The sequence below is a fragment of the Rhineura floridana genome, chromosome 2 (genome assembly GCF_030035675.1).
Source record: "Rhineura floridana isolate rRhiFlo1 chromosome 2, rRhiFlo1.hap2, whole genome shotgun sequence".
NCBI lineage: Eukaryota > Metazoa > Chordata > Lepidosauria > Squamata > Rhineuridae > Rhineura > Rhineura floridana.
The window spans coordinates 15,450,931-15,477,096 of record NC_084481.1 but is presented as its reverse complement, the minus strand read 5'-3'; the positions used below and the strand labels follow the sequence as shown (position 1 = coordinate 15,477,096).

General features: G+C 42.6%; 1 protein-coding gene across 7 annotated transcripts in view; it reads left to right on the top strand.

Annotated features, from left to right (window-relative positions):
- Nucleotides 1-26,166, top strand: part of NRP2 (neuropilin 2) — a 268,051-nt gene that overhangs the window by 194,837 nt on the left and 47,048 nt on the right. For all 7 annotated transcript variants that reach the window (XM_061607912.1, XM_061607910.1, XM_061607911.1 and 4 more), the window contains 2 exons: nucleotides 1,327-1,423; nucleotides 12,890-12,934. In XM_061607912.1, the coding sequence (XP_061463896.1) occupies nucleotides 1,327-1,423; nucleotides 12,890-12,934 (142 nt within the window). The remainder of the gene's footprint in view (nucleotides 1-1,326; nucleotides 1,424-12,889; nucleotides 12,935-26,166) is intronic.

Here is a 26,166-nt window from a genome sequence, read left to right as displayed (position 1 = left end):
TTCCCCACAATTCCTAACTTTTCTCTGTTCCCTACTTTTGCATTCCAATCCCCCATAATTATCAGCACATCTTGTTTTGGTGTGTGATCAATTTCTTCCTGTACTTCTGCATAAAATCTCTCCAATTCCTCTTCTTCTTCATTTCCCGTTGGAGCATAGACTTGGATGATGGTTAGGTTGATAGGTTTCCCATTTAATCTCATTGATATCACTCGCTCAGACCTTGCATTGTAGCTCCTAATTACTCTTGCTACATCGCTTCTCACTATTAAAGCAACCCCATTTCTTCTTAATTTCTCATTTCCTGCATAAAATATTTTGTAGTTGCCTGATTGAAAATGTCCCATTCCCGTCCATTTTAGTTCGCTCACACCAAGTATTGTAATGTTGATGCGTTCCATTTCTTGCTTGACAATTTCTAACTTTCCCTGGTTCATGCTTCTCACATTCCATGTTCCTATTGTGTGTGTCGTACAACTCCGGACTCTCCTTTCGCATCTGTGCGCATCAGCCTCTGGGCTTCCTTTTGGCTTTGACCGAGCTGCGTCATTAGTCACAGCGCTACTCGTACTTGTCCTTTGTTCTTCCCCAGTAGCTCGGTGAGTGCCTTCTGACCTGGGGGTCTCATCTTCCAGCACTATCTCGTGTTGCATTTTGGATACTCTGTTAATAGGGTTTTCGTGGTAAGAGATATTCAAAGGTGGTTTACCATTGCCTTCCTCTGAGTTTGGATGCATCTTAGTCTGGTGTTTCAGCTTTGACCATTCCGCCTTGGGTGCCCCTTCTAGGAGTCTAGCCTCTTGGTCTAGGCTCCTGACAGCATTGCTCTCAGCTTCTTCAACACACTCAAACCCCCTCACCACGTTGAGGTGCGCATCCAAAGAGGAGGATGTATCAGAGGAATTGTGCGAAAAGTAACTTTCATTCATTGCCCTATATATATGTTGTGGGGTCAGTAGGGGGAAACTTGGGGAGGCGAGTAAACATGCTGCAGTCACCTAGTAACTGTTGAGTGTGCTCCTCAGCCATTTCCAGGTAATTAAGAGCACATCCTAAGATGGCCGGGCAACCAAAATGTCCTTTCCCCACCACTATGGCTAGTTTGGGGGTGAAGGCAAAATAAGCTTATTTTGCCTCCTGGACTTTGTGGAAAGGATTCTTTCAAGTGGTACAACTTCCATTGTCACAGGAAGCTGCCTGAATAGGGAAAAAACTTCACCTTTTGCTAGGAGGATTCAACATATTCCGTGTCCTTTCTTTAAAGGATTCTAGAGCTGTTTGGACTGAGAGCATAACACTCACTATTGCATTTGTATTCACTCCTAGATTGTGTTTGAGGGAATTGTAAGCAAAGGACATTTGGGTGAGATTGCCATTGATGATGTCCGGATAGGCACTGATACCTCCTTGGAGAACTGTATGGGTAAGTAACATGCATCTCATCTATAGATGTTTGATAGCAAGAAGCAAAAACTCATTTGTGTGCAGCAGGCTCGGCAAAGGGGACCATCTATACTGTGACTCTGCAATGGCACTTCATGTTTCACATAACAAATATTGATAGTGCCAAGTGATAAATGACACAACTATCATGGTACTTTTGGTACATCTTTGCGGTTGTTCTTTGTCCTAGGTCCACTTCACACAAAACAACTGTTGTGTGGAGGCTGCTATGGTAGCTGCTGTACATGTACATTGGCCACTGATGTGCATTTTTCTCCATTGTGGCAAATGCCATCTCGAGTGTTTGGTGGAAGTATGGAGAGATCTGTGTGGCAAGCATCTTGCCTCAGAGAACAGCTATAAAACTGATGCAGTTTGAAGTTGCTGTCACATGGCAGCCATTTCATGCAAAGCAGCAGTTAGCTGTTCCCTGTTACATGTACTCAGTGACACTGTAGGTCCCTGTTGGGGTAATCCACAATTTTGTCCCAAAGCATAACTTGGTAATCCTGGCTTCCAGTGTGCTGAAGGAATACTCAGAAACAGAGGAGTTTGGGTTCTAACCAATATAACCAGCACTTGACATCCCTGTTCAAAAATAATCCGGGCCTCATTCAAACGTGACATAACAGGTTGTAAAAATGTGGACTAAACTACTGCTGGTGAGGGGATTTCATGACTGAATATTCCCCATGAGGGTAGTGGTGGGGAAACTTCCACATATAAACCTGAAGAGGCATTCAGTCATGCACTCTCCACTCCTCACCCCCATCAGATACAGTCCATAAATAGAGCCAGAAGGCTAACCAGGCTGTGATGGTCCTGAGTCTGGCATGCCTTATATATTCTCTCTGTGTTTCTTATTCCTGGATGCAAACATAACAACCACCTCCTGTGCAAAATGTATCACTGATTTTCATTGCAACAGTAAGGAGAGAGACATAGAATAAGGCTGTAAACACACTAGTCACCAGATCAAAGTGTTTCCATTAGCCACACCTGGAGGGGGAAAGGGGTTGATCTGCTGATTAGTTGCAAAATCTCTTTGAAGCTGAATTTTATTTTTAAAAGCGCTCAATTTGCTCCCACCAAGTTTTACAGTAAAAAGGGCAGGTTTGACTAGTATTGTGTGCCCCCGTTTTCAGAAGAGAAAGAGAACCATCAGAACAGTGAGTGTGTTTCCCTAAATTGAATAAAAATAAGAGGAATAGGTCTGACTACAGCAAATAACAACTGAATAGTTCATATGTGAGAACCATTACAATGTAGAAATGGCCACAAAGCAACCTTCCTTGCAAGCAGTCTTATTTTGGAGTTGTTAAGCAAACAGAACCCCTGGTCTGTGTTGTGATAAGTTTCAGGAATTCACTTAGCTTGCTCTTTCTTTCTGAGGAAAGTCAGGGAGAATGAGTGCCTAGGGAAGGCAGATACTGATGGTTTTGCTATCAACTCATTGAGAGAATAACGTGTGTTTCTGTGACGGCAAGGGACGGCAAAAGTAATAGGTAGAGGAATATCAAGGAAAATATACAGGAGGAAAAGCACTTGAGACAAGAAAGCAGCTGTCAATTAGCATTACATGCTTAGAAGGGCTGATTGAATCACTAGGACTCTTTTATTAATAGGAATAATCAGTGAGGAAGTCTTACAGCATTATTAATAATAACAAAACTGTTCCTGTACTGGACTGGAATTTATCAGTCTCAGAGCTGGGACAGCAGCCAGATAGGAAACTTTATTGCAAGCACCATGAAGTGGCTTTATTTGAAATTTAAAACCTCAACAAGGGAACTAAAGTGTTGTCACAAGAATGTTCCTTTTCCTTTGCCATTCGCCTGCCCTGTTCATCCATGAAGATGATCAGTGGCTGTAGCTTTTTATTTAGTTATTACATCTGTGTACCACCCTTCTCCAAGAAACTTAGGCCAATGTGCCTGTGATTGTACCAATTATATCCTCACAACAGCCCTATGGTATAAAGTTTAGGCTGAGAAATGGTGATTAGCTCATGGTCCTGCAGGGAAGTTGGGATTTTGGCCTGGGTGCCTCTGAGCAAAATCCAAGGTTCCGTCCACTACATCCACACCAGCTCTCTAAATCCAGCCTCAGTTAACTGACTCCACCACCACAATGCCCATTACTATGGATTTTACTATCACAGCTGCACTGGACATTGAAGGAACTGGGGGTGGGGAGAATGGACTGTGCAAAGTGTTGGTTTGCCCTGTCTCTGATGCTGCTGCCAGGAGTCCATGGAAAGGGGCTGGCTCCTCTTTAGTTCTAGGAGAATTTCTGTGTTACTTTGTACTTGTCTAATTATCACAAACACTGGCATTCTTCCCATTGACCTTAGAAGAATTGGTTCACACCCAAGCCCTGCAGAGTGTTTGTAAGTCAATGAGCCGGACTAAAATGCAGTGTAGTTCCTCTTCAGTTGAAGTTATAAACTGTGCAAATTAGCCCTTTCTTCTAGCAGATTTCCAAACTGAAGCAAGATTGAAATAGCCCTGCCCAGCCCTCTTCCAGGAAAAGAGCCTGCTGTGCTGTTTGTGTTTTTCCCCCTGTCTGAACACTCTTTGAACTCTGCTGGCTCCCATGGATCTTTAATTTGTTAATGCTTCATATGTTAAAATATTATGTATCTGCATTTGACAAACAGTTTTAATCTCTCCACTTTTCCAACACAACACCCATGATGAATAACGCTAATAACATTTCCCCATAATCTTACAACATTTTTGAAGGGGGACATCTTTTAAAATGTGGAAAACAAATATGGTTGCAGCGCATACATGATTATCTAAAAATGTTTAAACACAACTTTTGGTGGTGGATGCTGTCAAATTAATCGGAAAAGTCAAGACTCTCTCTCTCTCTCTCTCTCTCTCTCTGTGTGTGTGTGTGTGTGATGAACAGATATGCTATAACTGGGCCATATTCAACTAACTCATTGTGCTAGTGGAAACCATTGCAAGGATTCCCACTAGCACAACTGGACTTTCCCCCTCTATTCCCCCTACACGTCCCCCTGCACGCTTCCCAAATCTGCTCTGGAGGATCAGGAGAACCCATAGAACAGTGTATGTGGGGAGGAGATGGGAGAATGTTCTGTCAGTGCAACTGACAGAACAATCTCTTTAGCGCTACGTTGAATGTAACCCATTGTCCCTGAAATAGCTCTGTGGTAGCATGTATGCTTTGCAAGCAGAAGATCTCAGGTTCAGTACCTGGCATCTCCAATTAGAAGGATCAGGTAGCAAATGATGAGCAAGACCCCACCTGAGAGACACTGCCACTCAGAGTAGGTAATATTGGGCTACATGGGCTAATAGTTTGATCTAGTAGATGACAGCTCCCTATGTTGCTGTATGAGCCACACCTCTTTAAGGCTTCACCTTGGGATCTGCTTCCATAATTAGGCAGCAACTAATTATGAATGCTCTGGAGCACATGCAGAGTTCCTTCACTGAATAATTGCAACTAGTTGCCATATGTGATGAAAGCCAAAGCTCCAAAATTCTGTTCCTTTAAGAATGTTATGTCTGCTAAAACTCTTCTTCCACAGGACAGAGCAAGCAGTGCACACAGGCACTGCACTTTGCTTGAATGAAATGTTTTCCCACTTTGTTAAACTTATCTGATAAGAATCCCAAAGGAGTTCCTCCCAATTTACACCTCTCCTTCCCTGATTTCTGTGAATGGAGAGTGTTAAGCACCCATCTCCATGGGTTCAGGTCTACACTTCCATTGCCCCTTTGGACCAGATGGTTATCTACCACCTTGATTTGTCATTACTTTCCTGATTTGTCATCACTTTCCTGATACACAGCATAAAAAGCGGGATGATTGGAATATGCCCCTTGTCTCTGTTCCCCAAGGCAACTCAGTTTGTTCACCTCAGCCCCAACCAACTGCACATAACAAGGATGATGCTCCTTTGTGTAACCCAGTGAACTAATGTGGGGATTGAATTAAAGGATCATAGAATTGTAGAGTTGGAAGGGGCCTATAAGGCCATCAAGTCCAACCCCCTGCTCAATGCAGGAATCCAAATTAAAGCATACCTGACAAGTGGCTGTCCAGCTGCCTCTTGAAGACCTCCAGTGTCGGAGAGCCCACTATCTCTCTAGGTAATTGGTTCCATTGCTGTACCGCTTTAACAGTCAGAAAGTTTTTCCTGATGTTCAGTCAAAATCTGACTTCCTGCAACTTGAGCCCCTTATTCCATGTCTTGCACTCTGGGACTATTGAGAAGAAATCCTGGCTGTCCTATGTGTGGCAGCCTTTCATGCATTTGAAGAGGGCTATCATATGTCCCCTCAGTCTTCTCTTCTCAAGGCTAAACATGCCCAATTCTTTCAGTCTCTCCTCATAGGACTTTGTTTCTAGTCCCCTGGTCATCCTTGTTGCCCTCCTCTGAACCCGTTCCAGTTTGTCTGCATTCTTCTTAAAGTGTGCTGTCCAGAACCAGAGTTTGGAAAAGTTACTCTTTTGAACTACAGCTCCCAGTGGCCATGCTGGCTGGGCTGATGGGAGTTGTAGTTTAAAAAAGTAACTTTTCCAAGCTCTGTCCAGAACTGGATGCAGTACTCAAGATGAGGCCTAACCAGTGCCGAATCAAGGGGAACCAATACTTCACACGATTTGGAAACTATACTTCTGTTAATGCAGCCTAAAATAGCATTTGCCTTTTTTGCAGCCACATCACGCTGTTCGTTCATATTCAGCTTGTGATCAACAATAATCCCAAGATCCTTCTAGCAAGAATTAATTAGAAAATTATTGTTTATTTTCTATTGATTCAGATTCTGATATCTGTTACACATTTAATAAAATATATTGAATTAGAATTGATTGAAGCACTTATTCACAGTCTCACTGATGGCTGGCTGCTCTATGTAATACTACTTGGTTACTAGACTAATGTCACATAACATGGGTAATTGCAGCTCTTCCCATGAGTAAATAACACAAAGGGTGCCTCCCAGCTAGTCCTACTTCACAAAGAAGATAGGAACACCATACCTCTGCAATTACTGTTTTATCTATGCGATTTCATTTAATAATTAGACCATTGTTTGTTTTATATTTACTTTTACATCTGTAAGCCACTTTGAGCAGCTCCTTTGTGGAGGGGGAAAGCAGGGCATACATGTTTTAAATACATTAAATAAAGAGCATACGATTTCTACACAAGCTTGATTCCCATTAATTCTCACTGTTAGAAATTCAGTATAACCCCGCCCTGCCCCCCAAAAAGCCCCCACTGTTACCATAAACATTTTAGGGCAGTTCCATATTTTATATACCAGACACAGATTGCTGTGGATAGACTGGTATGTTTTTGCAACAATGAACAACAGACATGCATCCCTAAATATCTGGTTCTCCAACACATGTAATGAGCATTGCAGGTGGATATGTCATCCACACTTAAATATATACCACAAAAAAGACTGGTGTTGTGATGATATACCTATAGCTATCTTGTTTGCTATGTAAAGTGTGAATCTGTCTGAGGCCCAGATGTGATGGGGGAAATCTGTGAATAGGAAGTGCGGCTTTTAAAAAAAAATAATGCAAAAGCAGCCAGGGAGGTTTCAGATTGGGGTTGTGGTACCTGGGGAGTGGGAATTTAATCCTTTCCCTCACATTATTTTCCAGATGTAAAATAAAAAAGCTTCTCTGAAGCTCCCATTTGTCCCACAGGGATACTTGTCTCAAAGCAGGATTTTGAGAACAGCTTCTCCTGAAAAAAACACACTCAAGTGTTTGATTGTGAAGTTGGTTCTTCTGATTCAGGATATGAAACAATATCTGAGCATTGCTGTTCTGTGTACCTCCCTTACTCTCAGGACTATGAAACAGCAGTGGCTGGAGTGGCAAGCTACTGTTTGAAAATTGTCATCCAGAGAAGTAATCGAATTCCTTTTCATCTTGAGAAAAGGATCTAATAACTCATATTATTATTATTATTTTGTTCTTTTGACAAACCTGTCGCTTTCTGAGCCAGGGTTACTATTTCGTAACACTCTGCTGAAACTGCAGTTGAGCCAAGAGTCTCCATTCCTAGGTAGAATACAGAAGTAAAATAATCACTGAGTGTTGCTTTTCTGATCCATTCATTTGTAAGAAATTATTTTTCATAAGAAACACAAGAAGTCTCCATCTTTGTTTCAGGGTTTATTTATGTAGGGCCCCTGACTTATGCCAGGGCTGTGGGAACCTATGGGGGAGAGAGAAAGGTGGATACAGAGGGTTGGAGTGGGGAACTTGTGGCCCTTCAGGTGTTGCTGGACTCCAACTCTCATCAGCTTCAGATAGCATAGCCAATGGCCACGGATGGTGGAATCTGTAGTCCTGCAAGACCAGGAGAACCACAAGTTCCTCATCCCTAGGTTAGATGGAAGAAACTGCAGTGGCTTGCCCCTTCTGCAAAACCACAGAACAACTTTTAAAACTACTTGGATAAGGCAAAAGTGATAAAATAGTGACTCTTTCCAGCAGACCTGAAGAGGTATTGGCTGGGTGAGCAGAGTTCTCTGTGGAACTAGATGGCAGCTTTCCACATTCTGAGATAGCAATGATGAGGTTCCTTTTGAAGAGTAGTGTAAAAGGGTACAGAAAATTAGCAGCAAATAATTGCCAACTTCTTTCTGGCCTTTAAAAGTTCTAGGCTACCTGCAAAAATTCAGCAGGTAAAGTTTTTGCCTCCATTGCTACCATATGCTAAGGAACAGCTTTATCCAATTAATTTCTGCTTGTTACAAAGCTTTTAAAGGCAAAGAAGCCTTGTCAAGAAAAAATGGCCTGGCATCATCCTTGGAATATGAAAGCATAGGTAAATTCTTGACACAGTTTATGGGTGTTTCAGAATGTCTACCAAAACTCCAAACCAATTTTAAGAGTGAGGCTTGATTTTCTTCCAAATTGAATAATGTGTAACTTTGAGTTCAATTTCTTTTCTTCTGGTCAAATGCAGAGCTTGGAAAAGTTGCTTTTTTTTGTACTACAACTGCCATCAGCCCCAGCCAGCATGGCCACTGGATTGGGCTGATGGGAGTTGTAGTTCAAAATAGTAACTTTTCCAAGCTCTGGAAAATGGCATGTTATGTTTCTTACACTTTTGAAAAAGCGTATTTAAACTGGCCATTTTAATTTTGGAAAGGAAAAAAAAAGCAGCTGCAGGATCTTGATGTGGAATATGCTCCTTTATTATTATTATTTATTAAATTTATTAGTTGCCCATCTGGCTGGTTTACCAGCCACTCTGGGCGACGTACAACATAAAAACATATAATTCACATTAAAACCTTAAAATTCCAACAATAACACTAAAACCTAACCCAACTCCTGATCTGGATTGGGTTCCTGAGCCAGTTTCCTGCTGGAAATCACCCCTCTTTGGCTGCTGTTTGTCCTTAGACCTGCCATTTGCAGTAAATAGCTCTACAGAGAGAGAGAGAGAGTGAGTGAGTGTCTGTCTGTGTTTTCAGCAGCAAACTTATGTGGGGCCCAGCATGTACCAGATGCATGTTCCAGACCAGAGCTGCGTGTCTGCTTTTTCTTCAAACTAAATTGGCCAGTAAACATGCTTTCTCAAAAGTATGAGTAGCAACGTGTTGTTTAGCTTTTAGTTAGAAGCTACGATGAGCTCTCCCATTTAGCTACCCGATGTGTGGCCTCAATCATCATCACAGACGATGTAAAATATAGATCAAGGACAAGGGAGAATTCACCCTGCCTACAAGCCCATGCCTCAGGTGAAGCTGCTGCTAATGTTATACATATGAACTCCTATCAAAACACGTCTGGAGTGCGTGTGTATGTGTGTGGCTGTAAAGTCTATCTTCAAAACTCATTGTCAGTGCTGTAACAAAAGCAGCACACATACCAGGAGATACTGATGTAACACTGAAAGGGATGTTGAGTCTAGCACCTGGGGAAAAAAGTTAAGAAACCCCTAGACCTGAACCATCTCTGACAGATCCTAGCCACTCTCCTATTAAAAACTTCCTCAAAAGGGACACTCCTCTGCCTAACTGTTCTTACAAATAAGCAACATTTCTTGATGCTCCTTTTTTTTTTACAATAATTTTAATTCAAATTTTCATAAAACATACAAAACAAAATCATAAAACATTCAAAGACAAAAAACAAAACAAAACAAAAATGATTAAACAAAAAAATAAAATGTTGACTTCCCATTTGTCGCAGATCAAATCAGTTATAGGTCTACAATATATAACAATCCTGTCTCTTAAATTATATTATAAAATCACTTTCCTCCAGTAGTTATCTTAATTAATCATCAAATCTCATAAACATTACTTTATTCTTTCCACAAAAAGTCAAAGAGAGGTTTCAATTCTTTAAGAAATATATCTATCAATTTTTCTCCAAATAAACATGTCGATTAATCCATCTCGTTAATAATAATAATAATCTTATTGTCATAACCATAGTCCAAATAAACATATCGATTAATCCATCTCATCAAAATCTGTTAGGTCCAATAATTTCAATAGCCATTATTCCATTATCCATATTAATTCCATCTTCCATCTTCAATAGTCCTGTTAAGTCCAGTAATTTCAGTGTCCAATCTTCCATTATCAGTATTCCATAATAATCTTGCTGTCGTAGCCATAGTCATATAATAAGAGTCTGATGGGAATTTCCTCTATCCCAAATATTTTCTTGCCATCAATTCTGAATAAGTTGCTGAAATATTGTTGTAAAGTCATATCTCTGTTCTTCTTTTTTACAAAATGCACTGGCTCATCTCTTGAGAGTTTTTCCATTGTCACATGGCTGCAGTTAATTCCATATATTTTCTCCATATCAAGCTCCATCACGTCATTCCAGTCCAGAAGATTATCCAAGCCATTGATAACTTTATCTCTAATATCTTCATTAATTTCTTCAGAGATAACGTTAAATTCCAAACAGTAGATTTTATTTCTAATATCCATAAACTCCAGATCTTTTTCCAATTCCACATTTGTTCCAATCTCCAGGGCTTGTATCTTCCCTTTATTTTTTCTTTTCTCATCTCTGATCTCATTCTCCTCTCTCACAGGATCCCCTATTTCTTTAAGCTCCTGCGTCATTTTGCTCAGTTCAATTTTCAGCTCCTTACTGCCCTGTCGCAGGGTTTGTTTCGTTATCTCAATCTCATCCATTATTTTCTGAAACATAATTACTTCCAGATTCTCAGCCACTTTCTTGATTGCCATTTTTAAAACCACGAAAACAAAACAAAACAAAAATAAAGAAGAACCACTTCTTATTTCAGCAACAACTGGGTTAATATTCCAGGCTTGATGACATCACAGTATAAACAGAGCAGCCTGCCTTATCTCTCTATGTTCAAGAATACAAAACAAATTTAGTTCCCAGCATCAAAACAGTTAGTGGCGTCGTGAAGAAGCAGATTCGTCAAAATAAAATAGACCAAAAAGAGAATAGTCCCAGACAATATAATGTTCCTCGGAATAGAAATCCTTCTTCTGTTTATATCTTTAGAATGCACTTCCAGGACAGCTTTTTGCAATAGAAACAGAGATAAGCTGTTAATTTCGTGAATAACAAAGAGTTATAGCTCACCCAGAAGTTCTTTAAAGCTGATTCATTTGACAAATCTCTTTTTGCTGCAACAATTTAAACCAAGTAAAAAAAATAATAGAAAGAAGGGTGCTTGCCTGTTAGTCCGTTTTCTCTTTGAAGAAAAGATAAACGTATCGCATTAATCAGATAGAGCTTGTTCGGAAGTCCGTCCGGCATTGCTGGCTGGACCTTTTCTCATAAATTAATGAAATCCAATCCTCCCAACAAAAACAGGCTTTTGAGGTTGATCTCTACGTTTCTCCCTGCCCGGGAGAAATTTCATCAGTCAAAAAAAAAAATGTTCTGACTGATTTATATCTGAATAAGCTTCTTTTGAGGCGGGAGCCCGTCTCAAAAGCAGGCACAAGCGAAGTCACCCTTCCCGGAAGTCCACATTTCTTGATGCTCCTGATACATTGCTTCTTGCATTTCCTTCAGAGCAGTGTTCTTCAAACTTGGGTCTGCCGATGTTGGACTACAATTTCCACCATCCCTGATATTTGGTTAAACTGTCTGGGGATGATGGGAGTTGTAGTCCAACAACAGCTGGAGTTCCAAGGCTGAAGAACACTGCTTTAGAGGACCTAGATCAGCCTTTCCCAACCAGTGTGCCTCTAAATGTTGTTGGACCACAATTCCCATCTTTCCTGACCATTGGCAATGCTGGCTGAGGCTGATGGGAGTTGTGGTCCAACAACATTTAGAGGCACACTGGTTGGGAAAGGCTGAGCTAGATTAACATAAAGTTGATACTCCACCTCTTCTTTATGGAAACATTTCAGATATGTAGGAACACAGGAGGCTGCCTTATACTGAGTCAGACCCTTTGTCCATCTAGCTCAGTGTTATCTACCCAGACTGGCAGCAGCTTTTCAGGGTTTCAGGCAGGAGTCTCTCCCAGCCCTACCTGCAGATGCCGGGGATTGAACATGGGGCCTTCTGCATTGCAACACTGATGCTCTGTCACTGACTCTGGTCATATTCTATTTCTTCACACCTCACTTAGGCTCAAACTACATATGACATTAATCACATGATGATTTCCTCCCTAAAGCAATTACTCATATTGCAGTCTCCAGAAAGAGAGCAACCTTAACCCTTTCCTGTTCCATTTACTTGTATCCTTATAGCCGACCAAAATAGGACACAATGTTATAGAGCAGGGATGGGAAACCTGTGGCCCTCAAGATGATGTTGGACTACAAGTCCTATCATTCCTAACCATTGGCCATACTGGCTCAGGCTGATGAGAGTTGGAAACCAACGACATCTGGAGGGCAACAGGTTCCCCATCCCTAAAAAGAAAGAAAAAACTTCATTTTTAATGCTCTAAGGTTGAAGTCTCCTTTGATAAGCAGAAGTAGAATGATCAAGCACTTTGCATTCACAAGTTCTTCCCCATGGGATGGTGAAAGCCCACCTACATATTCCATTTATATCAATCTAGAAGTGATCTGTGTTCTATTGGACCCCCAATTACTCAGGGAATTAATACTGGGACACATTCTCTCATGGCTGTAGATGGAAAAAAGTTGAGTCAGGCTGAAATCCTAAAACGCTTACTAGTAGGGAGTAAGCCCCATGGAACTCAGTGGGACTTACTTCCAAGTAAACATGCCCAGAATTGCTCTATCATTAGTCAGCAATTTTTCTTTCTTCAGCAGAGGTCCTAAATTCAGCAAAACAATCAGTTAAAACTGCAATTTGGGGAAAGCTACATAAAGAAGTTCTTGTAGATTTGAGATCTCTTCATAATCACAAGGACCACGTGCCTCTAAGGCTTCTTGGGCATCTATATCTTGTCTTAAAGATACTAAAATTTCCTGTTTCTTTTCAGAACCCATCGCAGCTTTCCCTGGAGAACACACATTTGAAATTTCAGGTAAAACAGCATTTATTCTAGCAATTTTTCTTACTGCATGATTTAACTTCTGGGGTTTTTTTTAGTTGATTAAAAATGAATGTGTGTATGTGCAGAGAAAGAAACAGAAAATTAACACAAGACTGCTGCTATAAAAGATGTTTACATTTGCAATATCCCTTAACATCAGCAGGTGTCGCTAGACTAGATAAGGTCTGCAGACAAGGGGGCTAAAAACAGAGTACAGTCATTTGCCCAGTAAAACCCAGAAGAGATTTCTTCTCTTTTATTGAATCAAAGTAAGTTGTCTGAAATCTTGCAAAAGACTTTTAAAAACTGTACAAGTTTCTATGTTGGTCATAGTGCTTAGTCCCCAAATGAAATACAGTTGGGTGTACTTCCTAATGCATAGCTGTGCTCCGCTGTGGTGCTTATTGTGGATTTTGCCTCTCAGTGGGAAGCATCTTGGGGAGTGCAGGTGGCCTTTCACTTGGGTCAATATCCTGTGCTGCTCAATATGGAAAGCTAGACATGCACTTTTTAGGTTATCCCTTTACAGTTCTTGAACCAACAGTAGTGTGACAGGCAGAAATTCATCTGGTGCATTTCCCTATCACTGCAGCTACATCCAACGTATTTCTGCCTGTCACCTAGATTTTAAAGACAGAGGTACCCTGTTAAAAGTAGCAGGCTATGCAGACTGCACAGCCTGAAGACTGTCATGGACTGGAGGTAGAGTTGCTAGGTCCATGGCCTGAGACTGATCCTGTATCTTTAGGAGAAGAGAAAGTCGGCCAAGTGCAGGTGTTCTTGCAACCCTGTAATGGGAAAAACCACAAGGTGGGATTCTCCCTTCCCTCTGCACAACTGTTAAAGATACAGAAGACCTCTTGGTTGCCAGACCCGGCCTCCAAGAGGTCTTCTGTATCTTTAAAAGTTGTGGAAGGGGGAGGGAGAATTCCACCTTGTGGTTTTTCCCATTACAGAGTTGCAAGAACACCTGCACTTGGCCGACTTTCTCTTCTCCTAAAGATACAGGATCAGTCTCAGGCCATGGACCTGGCAATCCTAACTGGAGGTGGCTTCATCTCCAGCTCACATGGACTGGAGGAGGATGGAGCACCCCACACTTCTTGTCTGCCAGGATCAGAAGTGTTCGAGCAGGTATCTGGGTCTTCAGGACATGCCCAACCAAAAGTCTTTTACAAACAGTGACTTTTAAAGGACATACAAGAACTCTGGAGCACAGGGCAAACACAGAGCTATACCCAGATGTAATAAAAATCAGGCCAAGTTGTAATAACAGAGATAAATATGGATACATATAAACTCTTCTGCCTTGCAATGCCTAGGGAGGAGCAGCGAAGCTTTAAGATGTAAAACTGGGGGGAATAAATGGCAACCACTGAGAGGCTTAACCCAAAAATCAGTAGTGAATTAGAAGTGCAATGAGGTGGCAATGATTAATATTTAGCATGGAGATGTTTTCCTTTTCAGCCAACAAATGCCAAGGCAGGGGCGGCACCAGGGCTGTTAGGGACCATGAGAGCAGGGAGGGAGGGGAAATTGCAGAGAGGGGGGAGAGAATTCAAACACAGGAACAACTGTCACCCTGAGTTTGAAGGCTGACATTTAGTAAGAGAGAAGCAGGGTGAAATGGTGCATTTAATAGCTTAATACTGGCCTGGAGAAAAGAAAATGGGATGCCTCAATTTGATAAAACCTGTAGAGGGAAACAAAAGAGGAGAGGAATTCAGAGAGACTGTCCTCCTCATTAAACTTGTTTCTGAGTCGGTGGAGATGCTGTCGTGTGGGGAAGAGAGTGAGGCAAGTCCTTTCTAACTGGAGTGACTTTTCATTTTGTTCTGTGGTGTAATGCTTTCACATATGGGATGGAAAACCCCAGTGCAGCAAAAAGCAGGGAGCATCTGCTTCCAAAAGCTTTCTGTGTATATTAAATCATTGCCTTTTTATTTATCATTGGATAGACTGTTCTTCCTAGAGCAATCTCTCAAGCTATTGGCAAAGCTGCTGGCTTTGACTCTCAGAAGAGATGTATTCTCACTGGATTTGGAGAATATGATTTTTCTTTGAAAAATAGTTTACAAGTCCTTTGGCATCAAAACTGAGAATTAGTGAATTCATTGTGGCCTAAAATGAAAGCTAGACTGACATTCATAAATTTCTCTTTTGATCTGAAATTAATATTTACAATTTTTTGGCAACTTGAGCATGATTATTTTTATACTTAGATTTTGCAGGGTCATTTATTATTTTCCTAATAGGAAGCAGATTAATAGTTCAATCCCAAATTTTCCTACAGTGATACAAGCTTCACCAACTGTTGAAAATATGCTGACATTGCAAAGAAGTTACACGGGCATTGCAAAGCTAATGTACAGAAATAGCAGGAATTCTTTTAAACCTTCATTCACTAATGGCAGGTAGTTACACTTGGCTCTCATGTTGTAACTGTAGTCATCATATGCATAATATGGTTGCCTGAATCCTGCTGAATCTTTCTCACCTTCCACTGCCTTTAGGTATCTCAGTGTGGTTGCCAACAATGAGGCTGTAAACACACAGCTGCTGATCAATTGTGAAATCTCTTTGAATCTGTTTTTTTTTAAAAATGCACTCAAGCTGCTCCCACCAAATTTTACAGTAAAAAGGGGCAGGGTTTGACTAGTGTCATGTGCCCCTGTTTTCAGACGAGAGAGGTGGAGATGCACTGGAACCGGCAGAACAGCGAGTGTGTCTCTACCCTGAGTGGGAGGAGACAGACAGGCAAGAGAGTGGATTGCAGCCCCATTACAAGGAAAGGGCAAGGGGCACTGGTAGCCATTCAGCTCAAATTTTAAAAGCGAAGACATTTATTTGTTAAGGGTTCAGGTATTTTGTTTTTAACAAAAGTAGTCAGAGTGGAGGGCCAGCAATGGTACAGCCAGCAACGTGTCTGACCACAAGTGCACTGCCTTCATTCTTAGTTATGATCAAGTATAATCAAGGTGGAGCAATGCTTACTGGGTCCAGTGCTCTCAACAGATCACCCCTTTAACTGAGGGACAAGGATTGTGTCAATAAGGCAGTAGCTAGGCTAGGGCAAGCAATGCTCCAGTCCTAGGCATATTTGTTAGGGTCACGGTCTTGTGTAGAACTATTAGTAAGCCATAGAATATTATTTCAGGCATACTTCTTATCTTCTTCCCTGTCCAGCTGGAGGACACAGAAATGGGGGTCTGCCATCCAATTCTGCCGCCTGTGTAAAAGGCAGGAGTTTGGCCTTTCTTACTCACCCACCCAGCTGCCCACCCACCCAAGTCCCTTGCTTTGAAGGAGAAGGAGTGGTCCACATTTTTATCTCTGCACTGACTGCAGAAATAACTATGATTTTGGCCTAGTTCTCATTGGGGTGGTTGACTAGTCCCTGGGCTGTACCCCTTCAGACTGCAGGTGGGGATTACATGAAGAATTTCCTTCCACATTATAAATAAAACAAAGCACCTAGATGTCTAGTAGAAGTGTTCTAATCCAGCCTTCTCACTGAAATGCTAGTTTTCTGCGTGCAGAGGATTTTGTTTTGTATGGAGGAATATTCAGTCATGTGAGCCCCCTTTGCATGAAGTGGTCACTGCAGACACAGTTTATCCTTACAGTGAGAACTCTAAATGCCACTCTGCATTCAGTCTTTTATTAATGAAATGCTTCACTGGATACTCCTTACCTTCTTCACAAAAAGTTAGGCAAATTGCTAGTTACCCTTGAAAATGAAAACAAAAACAAACCCTCCACAATACTAAACTGTGGTTTGACCAGGAATGTATTGATCTAAAAAATCTGTTAATTAAAAAATATAGGGAGTACGGATCCAAGAATCTTCCTGCACTACCCGCTGAATGCATAGATCTGAAGAAAAGCTACAAACACCTAATCAAGCGGGGGGAAAGAGCAGCGCAGGCTCAGCAGTGGCAGTCCCTGATTACAGCCTCAAGGACTAAGGACTTGTCCGCTTTCTGGAAGTTAGTGGCCAGGGGCTGGCCAAACACCATCGCTAGTTTTGATTACCATATGCCTGTGAACTCTTGGGAGTTATACTTTCAAAACATCTACTCAAGTGCTCAAGTCAGGGTTCGTCAGGTTGAGATTCCTCCAAAGGATCTCCCTAACTGGCCACCAGTCTCTGTTAAGGAAGTCATCTCCTTAATTACTAACCTGAAGCCTGGTAAAGCACCTGGGCCTGATAATATCCCCGCTGAAGTATTTAAATCAGAGCCAGAGTGGTGAGCTCCAGTCCTGGCAGCTCTATTTACGAGCATCGATCAAACTGCCCGTATTCCTGAAGACTGGGGCCTTGCTATTATCATCCCCATTTTTAAAAAAGGCAGCCAGGCAATCCCTGCCAATTACAGGCCCATTAGTTTGCTGAATCTTGTCAGCAAGCTATATGCAAGACACTTACTTATAAAATTACTGACCTGGCTTGAACAGGAAAACATTTTGGAAGAGGAACAAACCGGTTTTAGAGCGAACCGCTCAACCATTGATCACGTTTTTGTCCTCCAACACCTTATAGAAAAATATACTAAGAGCACTGGGCGGGCTTTATATGCAGCCTTTATATATTTTAAGTCTGCTTTTGATTTCATACCAAGAGACAGGCTCTGGGCTAAACTGGAGTCTGCTAATATTGACAGATCAGAACACTCAAGTTCGTATAAGATGCAACAGTGCCGGCAGCTTGACTAGGCCCATCACCATTTCTAAAGGAGTCAGACAGGGCTGTATTTTAGCCCCTACACTTTTTAATCTTTATATCAACTCCCTAATCAGAACTCTGACGGAGGTTCCCTCTCATTATCCTACTCTTGCAAATAGGCCAGTATCTATTTTCCTTTATGCAGACGATGCAGTACTTGTATCCCTTACTAGCACTGGTCTTCGTCATCTGCTTAGAGCCCTGGCTAGCTATTGTAACATGGAGCCGTAGGTTATTAACCATGACAAATCCAAGGTCGTTGTGTTCTCCAGGAAGAGGGAAAAACATAGGTGGTGGCTAAATGGGACCTCCCTAGAACAAGTACCCTCATATAGATATCTTGGGATAACCTTACATTCTTCTGGAGCTAGGCATCTACAGGCAAATAGCGCCATGGCCAATGCTAAGAGGAGCACCAAGGCTCTCCTCTCCTTTTATTATACAAAAGGTGGACAATTTGTGCCATCCGCCATACCGGTATTTATTGCCAAAGTTATTTCCCAACTATTATATGGTGCACAGACAAGTGTTTATGGCAAACTTACTTCTTTCGAAACCATTCAAAAAAAGTTCCTTAGGAACATACTGGGCACTCCCTTTTGTGTCGCTAATACCATCCTACATCTGGAAGCTGGGCTCCCTTCGACTGAGGCTCGTATTTGGATACTCAAGTTCAAGTACTGGCTAAAATTATTGTTTCTTCCTGTTGGCCTAGCCCCTCTTGTTCTATCTGATGTCTTCCACTCAAAGTGGAAGAAATCCTTAGCCATTAAACTCTCAAGTGTAGGCTTTTCCCCCTCCTCGCTTCTGTCAGCAGGTTTCTCTCAAGCGAAAGTGACTATTACACAGAGAATACTAGATGTAGAATTTCAAAACTACTTGTCCCTTGCAGGCTCCAAACTTGGTTTTAATCTCTACATAAAGCCTTTTACCCCTGCACAATACTTGGCTTCTCTTGACACTCCCAGGCTTAGGAAAGCATTTACGCTGGCCAAGCATAACGTTTTGCCTTCAAAAAACTCCAGTTGCAGATCGTCTCTGCCCCTGTGATCTTGGTGTCATTGAGTCTGCGACTCATGTTTTATTAGAATGTTCTTTTTATTATGATCTTAGACGTTTGCTCATCGCCCCAATTTTATGAAAAATCCCAGGTAGGAATGCTGCATTTTACATGAAATATCTTTTAGCAGACACAGATCCTCGAGTCTCATCTAAAGTGGCGAGCTTCTGTGCTGCAGCTATCAAACATCGAAAAGACTTATTAACATACTAATTTTAACAATGAGATTTGGTTTCAATTAGAGATTATGTAGCACAAGTATGTATATTGTACTGTTATTTGTGGTTATAATTTTTATATTGTATATTGGGTTCTGTTGGTCTTTGACCGTAATAAAGCAATAAAGGCCAGACCCGGCCTCCAAGAGGTCTTCTGTATCGTTAAAAGTTGTGCAGGGGAAAGAGAGAATTCCACCTTGTGGTTTTTCCCATTACAGTGTTGCAAGAACACCTGCACTTGGCTGACTTTCTCTTCTCCTAGAGATACAGGATCAGTCTCAGGCCATGGACCTGGCAACCCTAGACCTACTGCAGCTGGTAGAACAAACTGAGCATCCTTGGTTGCCAAGCAACCAGAGGGAGTGAAAATGTTAAATTAGAGGGCATGGTCGTTAGGAAACTGTGTGATTGATCTTTCCCCTCAGTGTGAATAGAAAACAATGTGTTTACAGCTGGCATTGAGCTCTTACTGTGGATGGTGCAAACAGAAAATGGAGGTAAATACATATTTAGTATGAAGCAATGCTCCTATGTGGATAAGCCCTATGCTGCAAAAAACTATCCAATGACTTAAAACAGTTGCCAATATACTTTCTATTCAGCACTATGGATGTTAAAGATCAGTGCGTTGTTGATTCTGTTTTGTTACTTTGGTTTCAATCTGTAAAAGAAGGCCCTCATTACCTTTGGGAAACATATACAAGGAGCTTATCTTATACTGAGCCAGGGCAACAATCCATCTCACCAAGTCCTGTCAAATGCAAGTAGCAGCAGCTTGGAAAGCACTTCACCTGTTACATTTCGTAGCCCTGCTACTTGAGACCCTTATGCTAAGCATTTCACTGCCCTCACTCCACATAGCTGGCTATTTCTGATGAAGGGAGGGAAATGCTCAGCTTATTGATCATCAGGATCAGAGCTTGGAAAAGTTACTTTTTTGAACTACAACTCCCACCACCCAATGCAGTGGCCATGCTGGCTGGGGCTGATGGGAGTTGTAGTTCAAAAAAGTAACTTTTCCAAGCTCTGATCAGGATATGGAGTGGGAGGGAGAGAATATGATATAGGCCAGCCATTTTCAGCAGTCACCGTGTGTTTATTCTAATGTGCAGTTCTCCCATAAGGTTATCAAGTAGCACGGCAGCTGAAGACTTTCCAAGCTGCTGCCGCTCAAACTTGATAGTACAAAGTGAGATAGTTGACTCAACTTATGGTGGGTCCTTGTATATGTATCCTAAAGAAGATGGGATCTACATAATTAAGTAGGGAGGAAATGGGCAACTGTTATTAGCAGTGTGATAGTATGACAAAGACTATTGCTCCAGACTGGTTTTATTACATTATAGAAGATGATCAGAAGAAATATAACAGTGACTTCAGGTACTTGTGTTCCATATCTAGATGTATACCCTGTGGTATCCTTTTACAGGAGATGACCATGTATCTGACTGTATGCTAAAGGGAAAGGGGGGGGCGCAGATTAAAAAAAAAACTGTAGGCATGTTAAGTGCACACTTAAGCAACTTTAACAGCTAGAACAGATTATTAGGGTCTACCAGTGGCCACAGCTGATTCCTCAGAAGTGTGATTTAAGGATTGAGGGGGTCATTATGGTATGATCAGTACTACTGAAGTTCTAAGATAATATATCCCCTCTGAAATGATGTCTTAGAGAATGGGATCATATGACCAGGGCCCAAGGCAACTGAAAGAGGCTTGAAAAGTCTGTTAAAGTGAAATAACAGAAAGGAAACCTGTATATCTATGAAATCTAAACAGACAGGTACCCTGAGACCCAAATTACTATTCCTTCTTTAAAAATAATAGTAGTGGTGGTGATGATGATGATGTGCAACTTTATATGTAGATTTCAACCTAGAGAAAGCCGTGTTGTACAAACTTAGGCAATTGTCTCCCTTGTCCAGTATGTGGAGAAAAAGTATAGTTTCAATGGTAGCCTGCCTTGTATGACCCTTAACTAGTAAGTCCTCCTCACTTCCATTCTGTCCTGCGATCCCACAAAACATGAAAATGTTCATCTCCTTGGACAGATTCAGAAGACCATATTTTCCTGGGAGGTTTCCCCTTCTCCCAGTTCAACTTGATTTTTCCAGTTACTTGGGCCTAAATATGCACATATTGCCCTGGACCTATATGTAATTCGGACATGTTTCTCTGTTTCTGACATCTACCACACCTAAGGTGAGAGAAAGGGGAACAACATCCTTCCAAGCAAGGGATAGCCATTTACAGTGGCATACCTAGCGTATATGACACCCGGAGCGGATCATTTTTTAACACCCCCTTCCTCTTAATACTCCCCTCCCACCAAGACCCTCTGCAATTTTGAAGTGGTCCTTGGGGGGAAAGGTTTGGGAACCCCTGCGCTAGATTCCCCCCCCCCCATGAACTACAGACATGTTTAAAAGTGGAAACATTGGACTCCTCTCTACTGGCATTCCCACAGTAACAACCTCAATGTGATTCCTGCTGCCGACCTCAAAACTGTCTTGGAATTTATTTAACAAGCTCCCATCCCGCTTAAACCATGCTTGGGGGCGGGGCTATTTTATTTGCTTATAGGATGGCATCACTGTGCCTAGTGCTTTACATGGTACAAGAAGAGAGGTCCCTGCCCCCAGGAGCTTTCAGTCTAAAACTTCCACAGGGGCAGGGGAAGCAGAAGGCGGCCCACGGAGGGTTACTTACAGCAGGACATGGGACCTTGTGGGGGGGGAAGTTGGCAAACCGTGAAGTGCACAAGCACTCTGCACTCACTCAGCCTCAGAGGCGCCTCTTTCAAACGGGAGGGCGCTCACTGGCGTTGTTGATAAGAAGCCACTGGAGCCGGCCAGCCCCACTGCGGAGCACCCGCCCGGTCTGGAGCACGTGCTACAGCCTCTTGTCCAAGGCCAGGTCGGCAGACAGGCCCTGCATGTGGAGTGCTGGGCAGGCAGCATGCAGCTCGCCCTCCAGCTCGCCCAGGGCGCCGGCCGAGAGTGCCACCAGCAGCAGGGCCGAGCCGGGCACCAGCAGCGGGGCCAGCAGGCACGCCAAGCTCCAGCCCACGCCCCACGAGGCACCTGTCACGATGCACACGGCTTGGCCCAGGCCACCGCCACCCGGCTCGGCCTCCATAGCTGCACGTCCAGCATCATAATGAACACTCCATCTTGCTCCCCCCTTGGTACGCCACTGGCCATTTAGCAAACAGTAAAGTAGAAGTCTGCATGGGTGGAGGGAAGCCTTATGAAGTTTGCGGATGATACGAAACTGGGAGGGATAGCTAACACAATGGAAGACAGGAATAAAATCCAAAGGGACCTGGATAGACTAGAAAATTGGGCTGAAATTAATAAAATGACATTCAATAAAGACAAATGCAAGATTCTGCATTTAGGCCACAAAAACAAAATGCACGGGTACAGGATGGGAAATACCCGGCTTAGCAGTAGTGTGTGTGAGAAGGACCTTGGAATTGTAGTGGATCGCAAGTTGAACATGACCCAGCAGTGTGATGCTGCGGCAAAAAAGGCAAACGCGGTTTCGGGCTGCATAAACAGAGCTATAGTTTCCAGGTCGAGGGAAGTAATAGTCCCACTATATTCTGCATTAGTCAGGCCTCATCTGGAATACTGCGTTCAGTTCTGGGCGCCTCATTTTAAGAAAGATATAGACAAGTTGGAGCGGGTTCAGAAGAGGGTGACGAGGATGATAGCCGGTATGGAGAACAAGTCTTATGAGGAAAGGTTGAAGGAACTTGGCATGTTCAGTCTGGTGAAGAGAAGGCTGAGGGGTGACATGATTGCACTCTTTAAGTACCTGAAGGGCTGTCACATAGAGGAGGGTAGAGATTTGTTCTCTGCTGCCCCAGAGGGTAGGACTAGGTCTAATGGTTTTAAGTTGCAGGAACGTAGATTCAGATTGGACATTAGAAGGAAGGACATGACAGTAAGGGCGGTTTGGCAATGGAACTGACTGCCTAGGGAGGTGGTGGGATCCCCTTCACTGGATGTCTTCAAGCAGAGGCTGGACAGCTATCTGCGGGAGATGCTCTAGCTGTGGATTTCCTGCTGTGAGCAGGGGGTTGGACTCGATGGCCTACAAGGCCCCTTCCAACTCTATGATTCTATGGACTTTGGAGAATGAAAGGTTTTGCCTTGAGTCAGTATGGATCCATAGAGTTCTTTCCACTTACTCTTGGCATAGGGTTGAACTTCACTATCTGAGAATTCAGACCTTGAAGTGCAAGTGACTTGGCTACAAGTGGTTTGTGATTAAACTGTCATATTTCCCTTCCACCCCTGTTCCTGTGCTGCCTGGGTGGCAAAACAGGCAGATCAGCTGGAGATATTTCCATCGTTTGTCATTTTGCTGGACAGTTTGTACTTGTTCATCCTCCTCAAGGAGATGGGCAGCTTTATTACTCTAGTGTTGTTTTATGGTCTTCTTTGTAAATATTTCTTCTCTTGAAACATGGCACAGTTTTCACTAGAAAATGAAGCAAACATTCTGTTTGGGATATTTTGTTTGGGGAACAGCAATGAATGTAGAGAAGACAGTTATGAATCAGGATAATCAGAAATCTTCTGAATGCATGTTGGCTCCCCCCCCCCCATTTTCTGGAGTATCAAGATTGCCAGAACTAGAGATGGAATGTTAGTTGGCCTGGAGTTGCAGTTAGTAAAGTTTACTTAGCTCTCACTCATTGTCTGGCTATATATTTAGGGTCAGGGGATTTTGTTGTTTTTGTCTTCCCTTATAAAGTGTGGCTTGGCTCAGTTGTGTCATGATGACCCTGACTTCAGGCAGTGACCAGGCACAGATTCAGAAGAGATGGTGCCCTAAAGTCTTGAAGAGCTGCAGACTCCAGTGGCAACAGGCACTGATCCTGACCAGGCACAGGACCCAATCACCCAGAGCTCCTTGAGATAGCCAGAAGGCAGAAACCATGACCCCCCCCCCAGGCCACAGTACTCTCAGGAGACACTCCCTTTGCCCCAGTCTCCACTCCCCAACTGGCACTGAAGAATCATCTGGAGCTCTTTGCTCTGCAGATTCTCCAAGATGTTGAGCCACTTTCTGCCTGCCACTTACTGTGATCTCAATTGGATAGACTAGATTTATCAAGGCATAGTAGTGATCTTCCTTGGAAATTGGGAGACTTAAGACAGCTTTTGATATTTCCAACTCTACATTCTAAGTCCCCCCTCCCCCAATATCAATTAGAAAAACTAAATTTCTTGTTGGTACACATTGGTATTTTGATATATATGTGTCTGCGTCTGTGTTTATGTGAGAGAGAGGGAGGGATGTAGCAGAAAACTTCCTTGATGGAAATGAAAGCCAGCCCACCCTTGTTCACATTATTTGAGACACACTTTGTCAAGCCTTTTCACAGAACTGAATGAGCAAAGAAGGGAGCATCAGGAATTCTGTTTCCTAGTCCTATAAACTGATGAAGAATGAAGACAGGCAGAAACAGAATCTCCTCAATCTCCTAAATGTTTTGGGAGGGGTTGGGAAAGGATCCAGTAAGCTGATACCTGATAGAGAGGGCCTTAATATTCAAGGCTCTCTAGTTATGTCTGGAACAGGCTCAGTCCAAACTTTGCTGCACGTTTTCACTCTGGGTCATTCAACTTTGCCCGCTGTGGTGGAGGGTGAGAAGAAAGGTCACCTTTCCATTACCCTGTCCAGTAAACGGCCTCTCGGTGAAGATAGGAGGTCACTTGCTGATGGCGGCGGTGGCGGCGGCTTCTAGTTTATATGCGGGATTGCACATTTGTGCTGCAAACTGAATCTTTCCTGCTTTTCTGTTACAAATGTCTAAGTGGCTACTGATTCCAGAATGTATCAGTGGTTCTGAATGCTATATTAAACTTAATGCAGGGGGGCGGGATTCCTATGCTTATAAGACTACCGAACCACTGCTTTGAAAAGAACACTGAATGCCCAGAAGGCAACTTCTTGGCGTCCTACAACATAATCCTGTGCATGCTTACTCAAAATTAAATCCCCCTGTGTTCAGTGGGACTTTCTCCCAGGTAAGTGTGCATAGGATTGCAGCCCTTAGAAGAGTTGGTTTCAGCAGGACTGTTTATGGGAAACTTCCCTTTGCTGGATTTCTAGGCATGCATATCCCTCTCCGTTTTATTTTCTCCTTGGAATATTCTGAACATGTATAGAACGCACACACATTTGGTTGCCAAGCAGCAGTTGTTGCCACTGCTGAATTGAATAGTAAATGGATGCCTGCTTGCAGAAGCCCAGAAGCTAGCCATTGAAGGGAACTCTCCATTTTGCACATACGCTATATGATAAGTATTGGAGTGGCTGAGTGTGGGCTGCCCAGTGACCCACCCTCTCACAAAGGATGACCGAGTTGTGGAATCCTCTTTGATTAAACAGCTAATATTGACCCAAGTCTCTTACCCTTTTCCTTAAATGAGTGTTCTCACAACTACAGAAACTGTTTCTCAGCTCCCTGCCATGGCATGTGCACATGGCTGTTGTTACTATATTTATCTATTTATTAGATTTATATCCCGCCCTTTCTCCCAGTAGGAGCCCAGGGCGGCACAGGCAAGGGGGATGGGGGGGGGACACGAGGCTTCCCAGTAACACAGCTAGGTAGGTTTTCCTGTCTGCAAGTATATTTGCATGTCATGTAAAAGATAACATAATAATAAAAATAATAAAATAAAATAATAAAATTTTATTTAGCAGACGCCCATCTGTCCGACTGAACGGACACTCTGGGCGACGTACAATATAAAATACAATATAAAATACAATCTCCTTATACGAAGCGGTATGTAGTCATGTGATGAGGCAGCCATGTTTGTTATTTTCAGTCATCTGTCCTGGGCACATGTAAGGGGGTCCATGTGTCTATGTAACTAATTTTTCCACCTAAAACATAGGAAGTGAGACTAGAGCTGTGCTCTGTTGCTTCAGGCACTTTCTCCCCCAGTTCACATCTAGCATCAGAGCTGGACTGGGAGAAAAGAGCTTGAAGTGGGAGATCACAAGGAGATAAAGCAATGGTGTGGGGGGGGAGGGGGTTCATCTTTCCTCAACCATGCAGTCCTTTTGTTGGTAAAATTAGACATACTCTCCTCCTCCATCCTGATTTCACATATACGTTAATGGAGGTCTGAACTAGCAGTGTTTGATCAGGAACAAGACATTGAGGTTGATAGTTTGATGAAGGTAT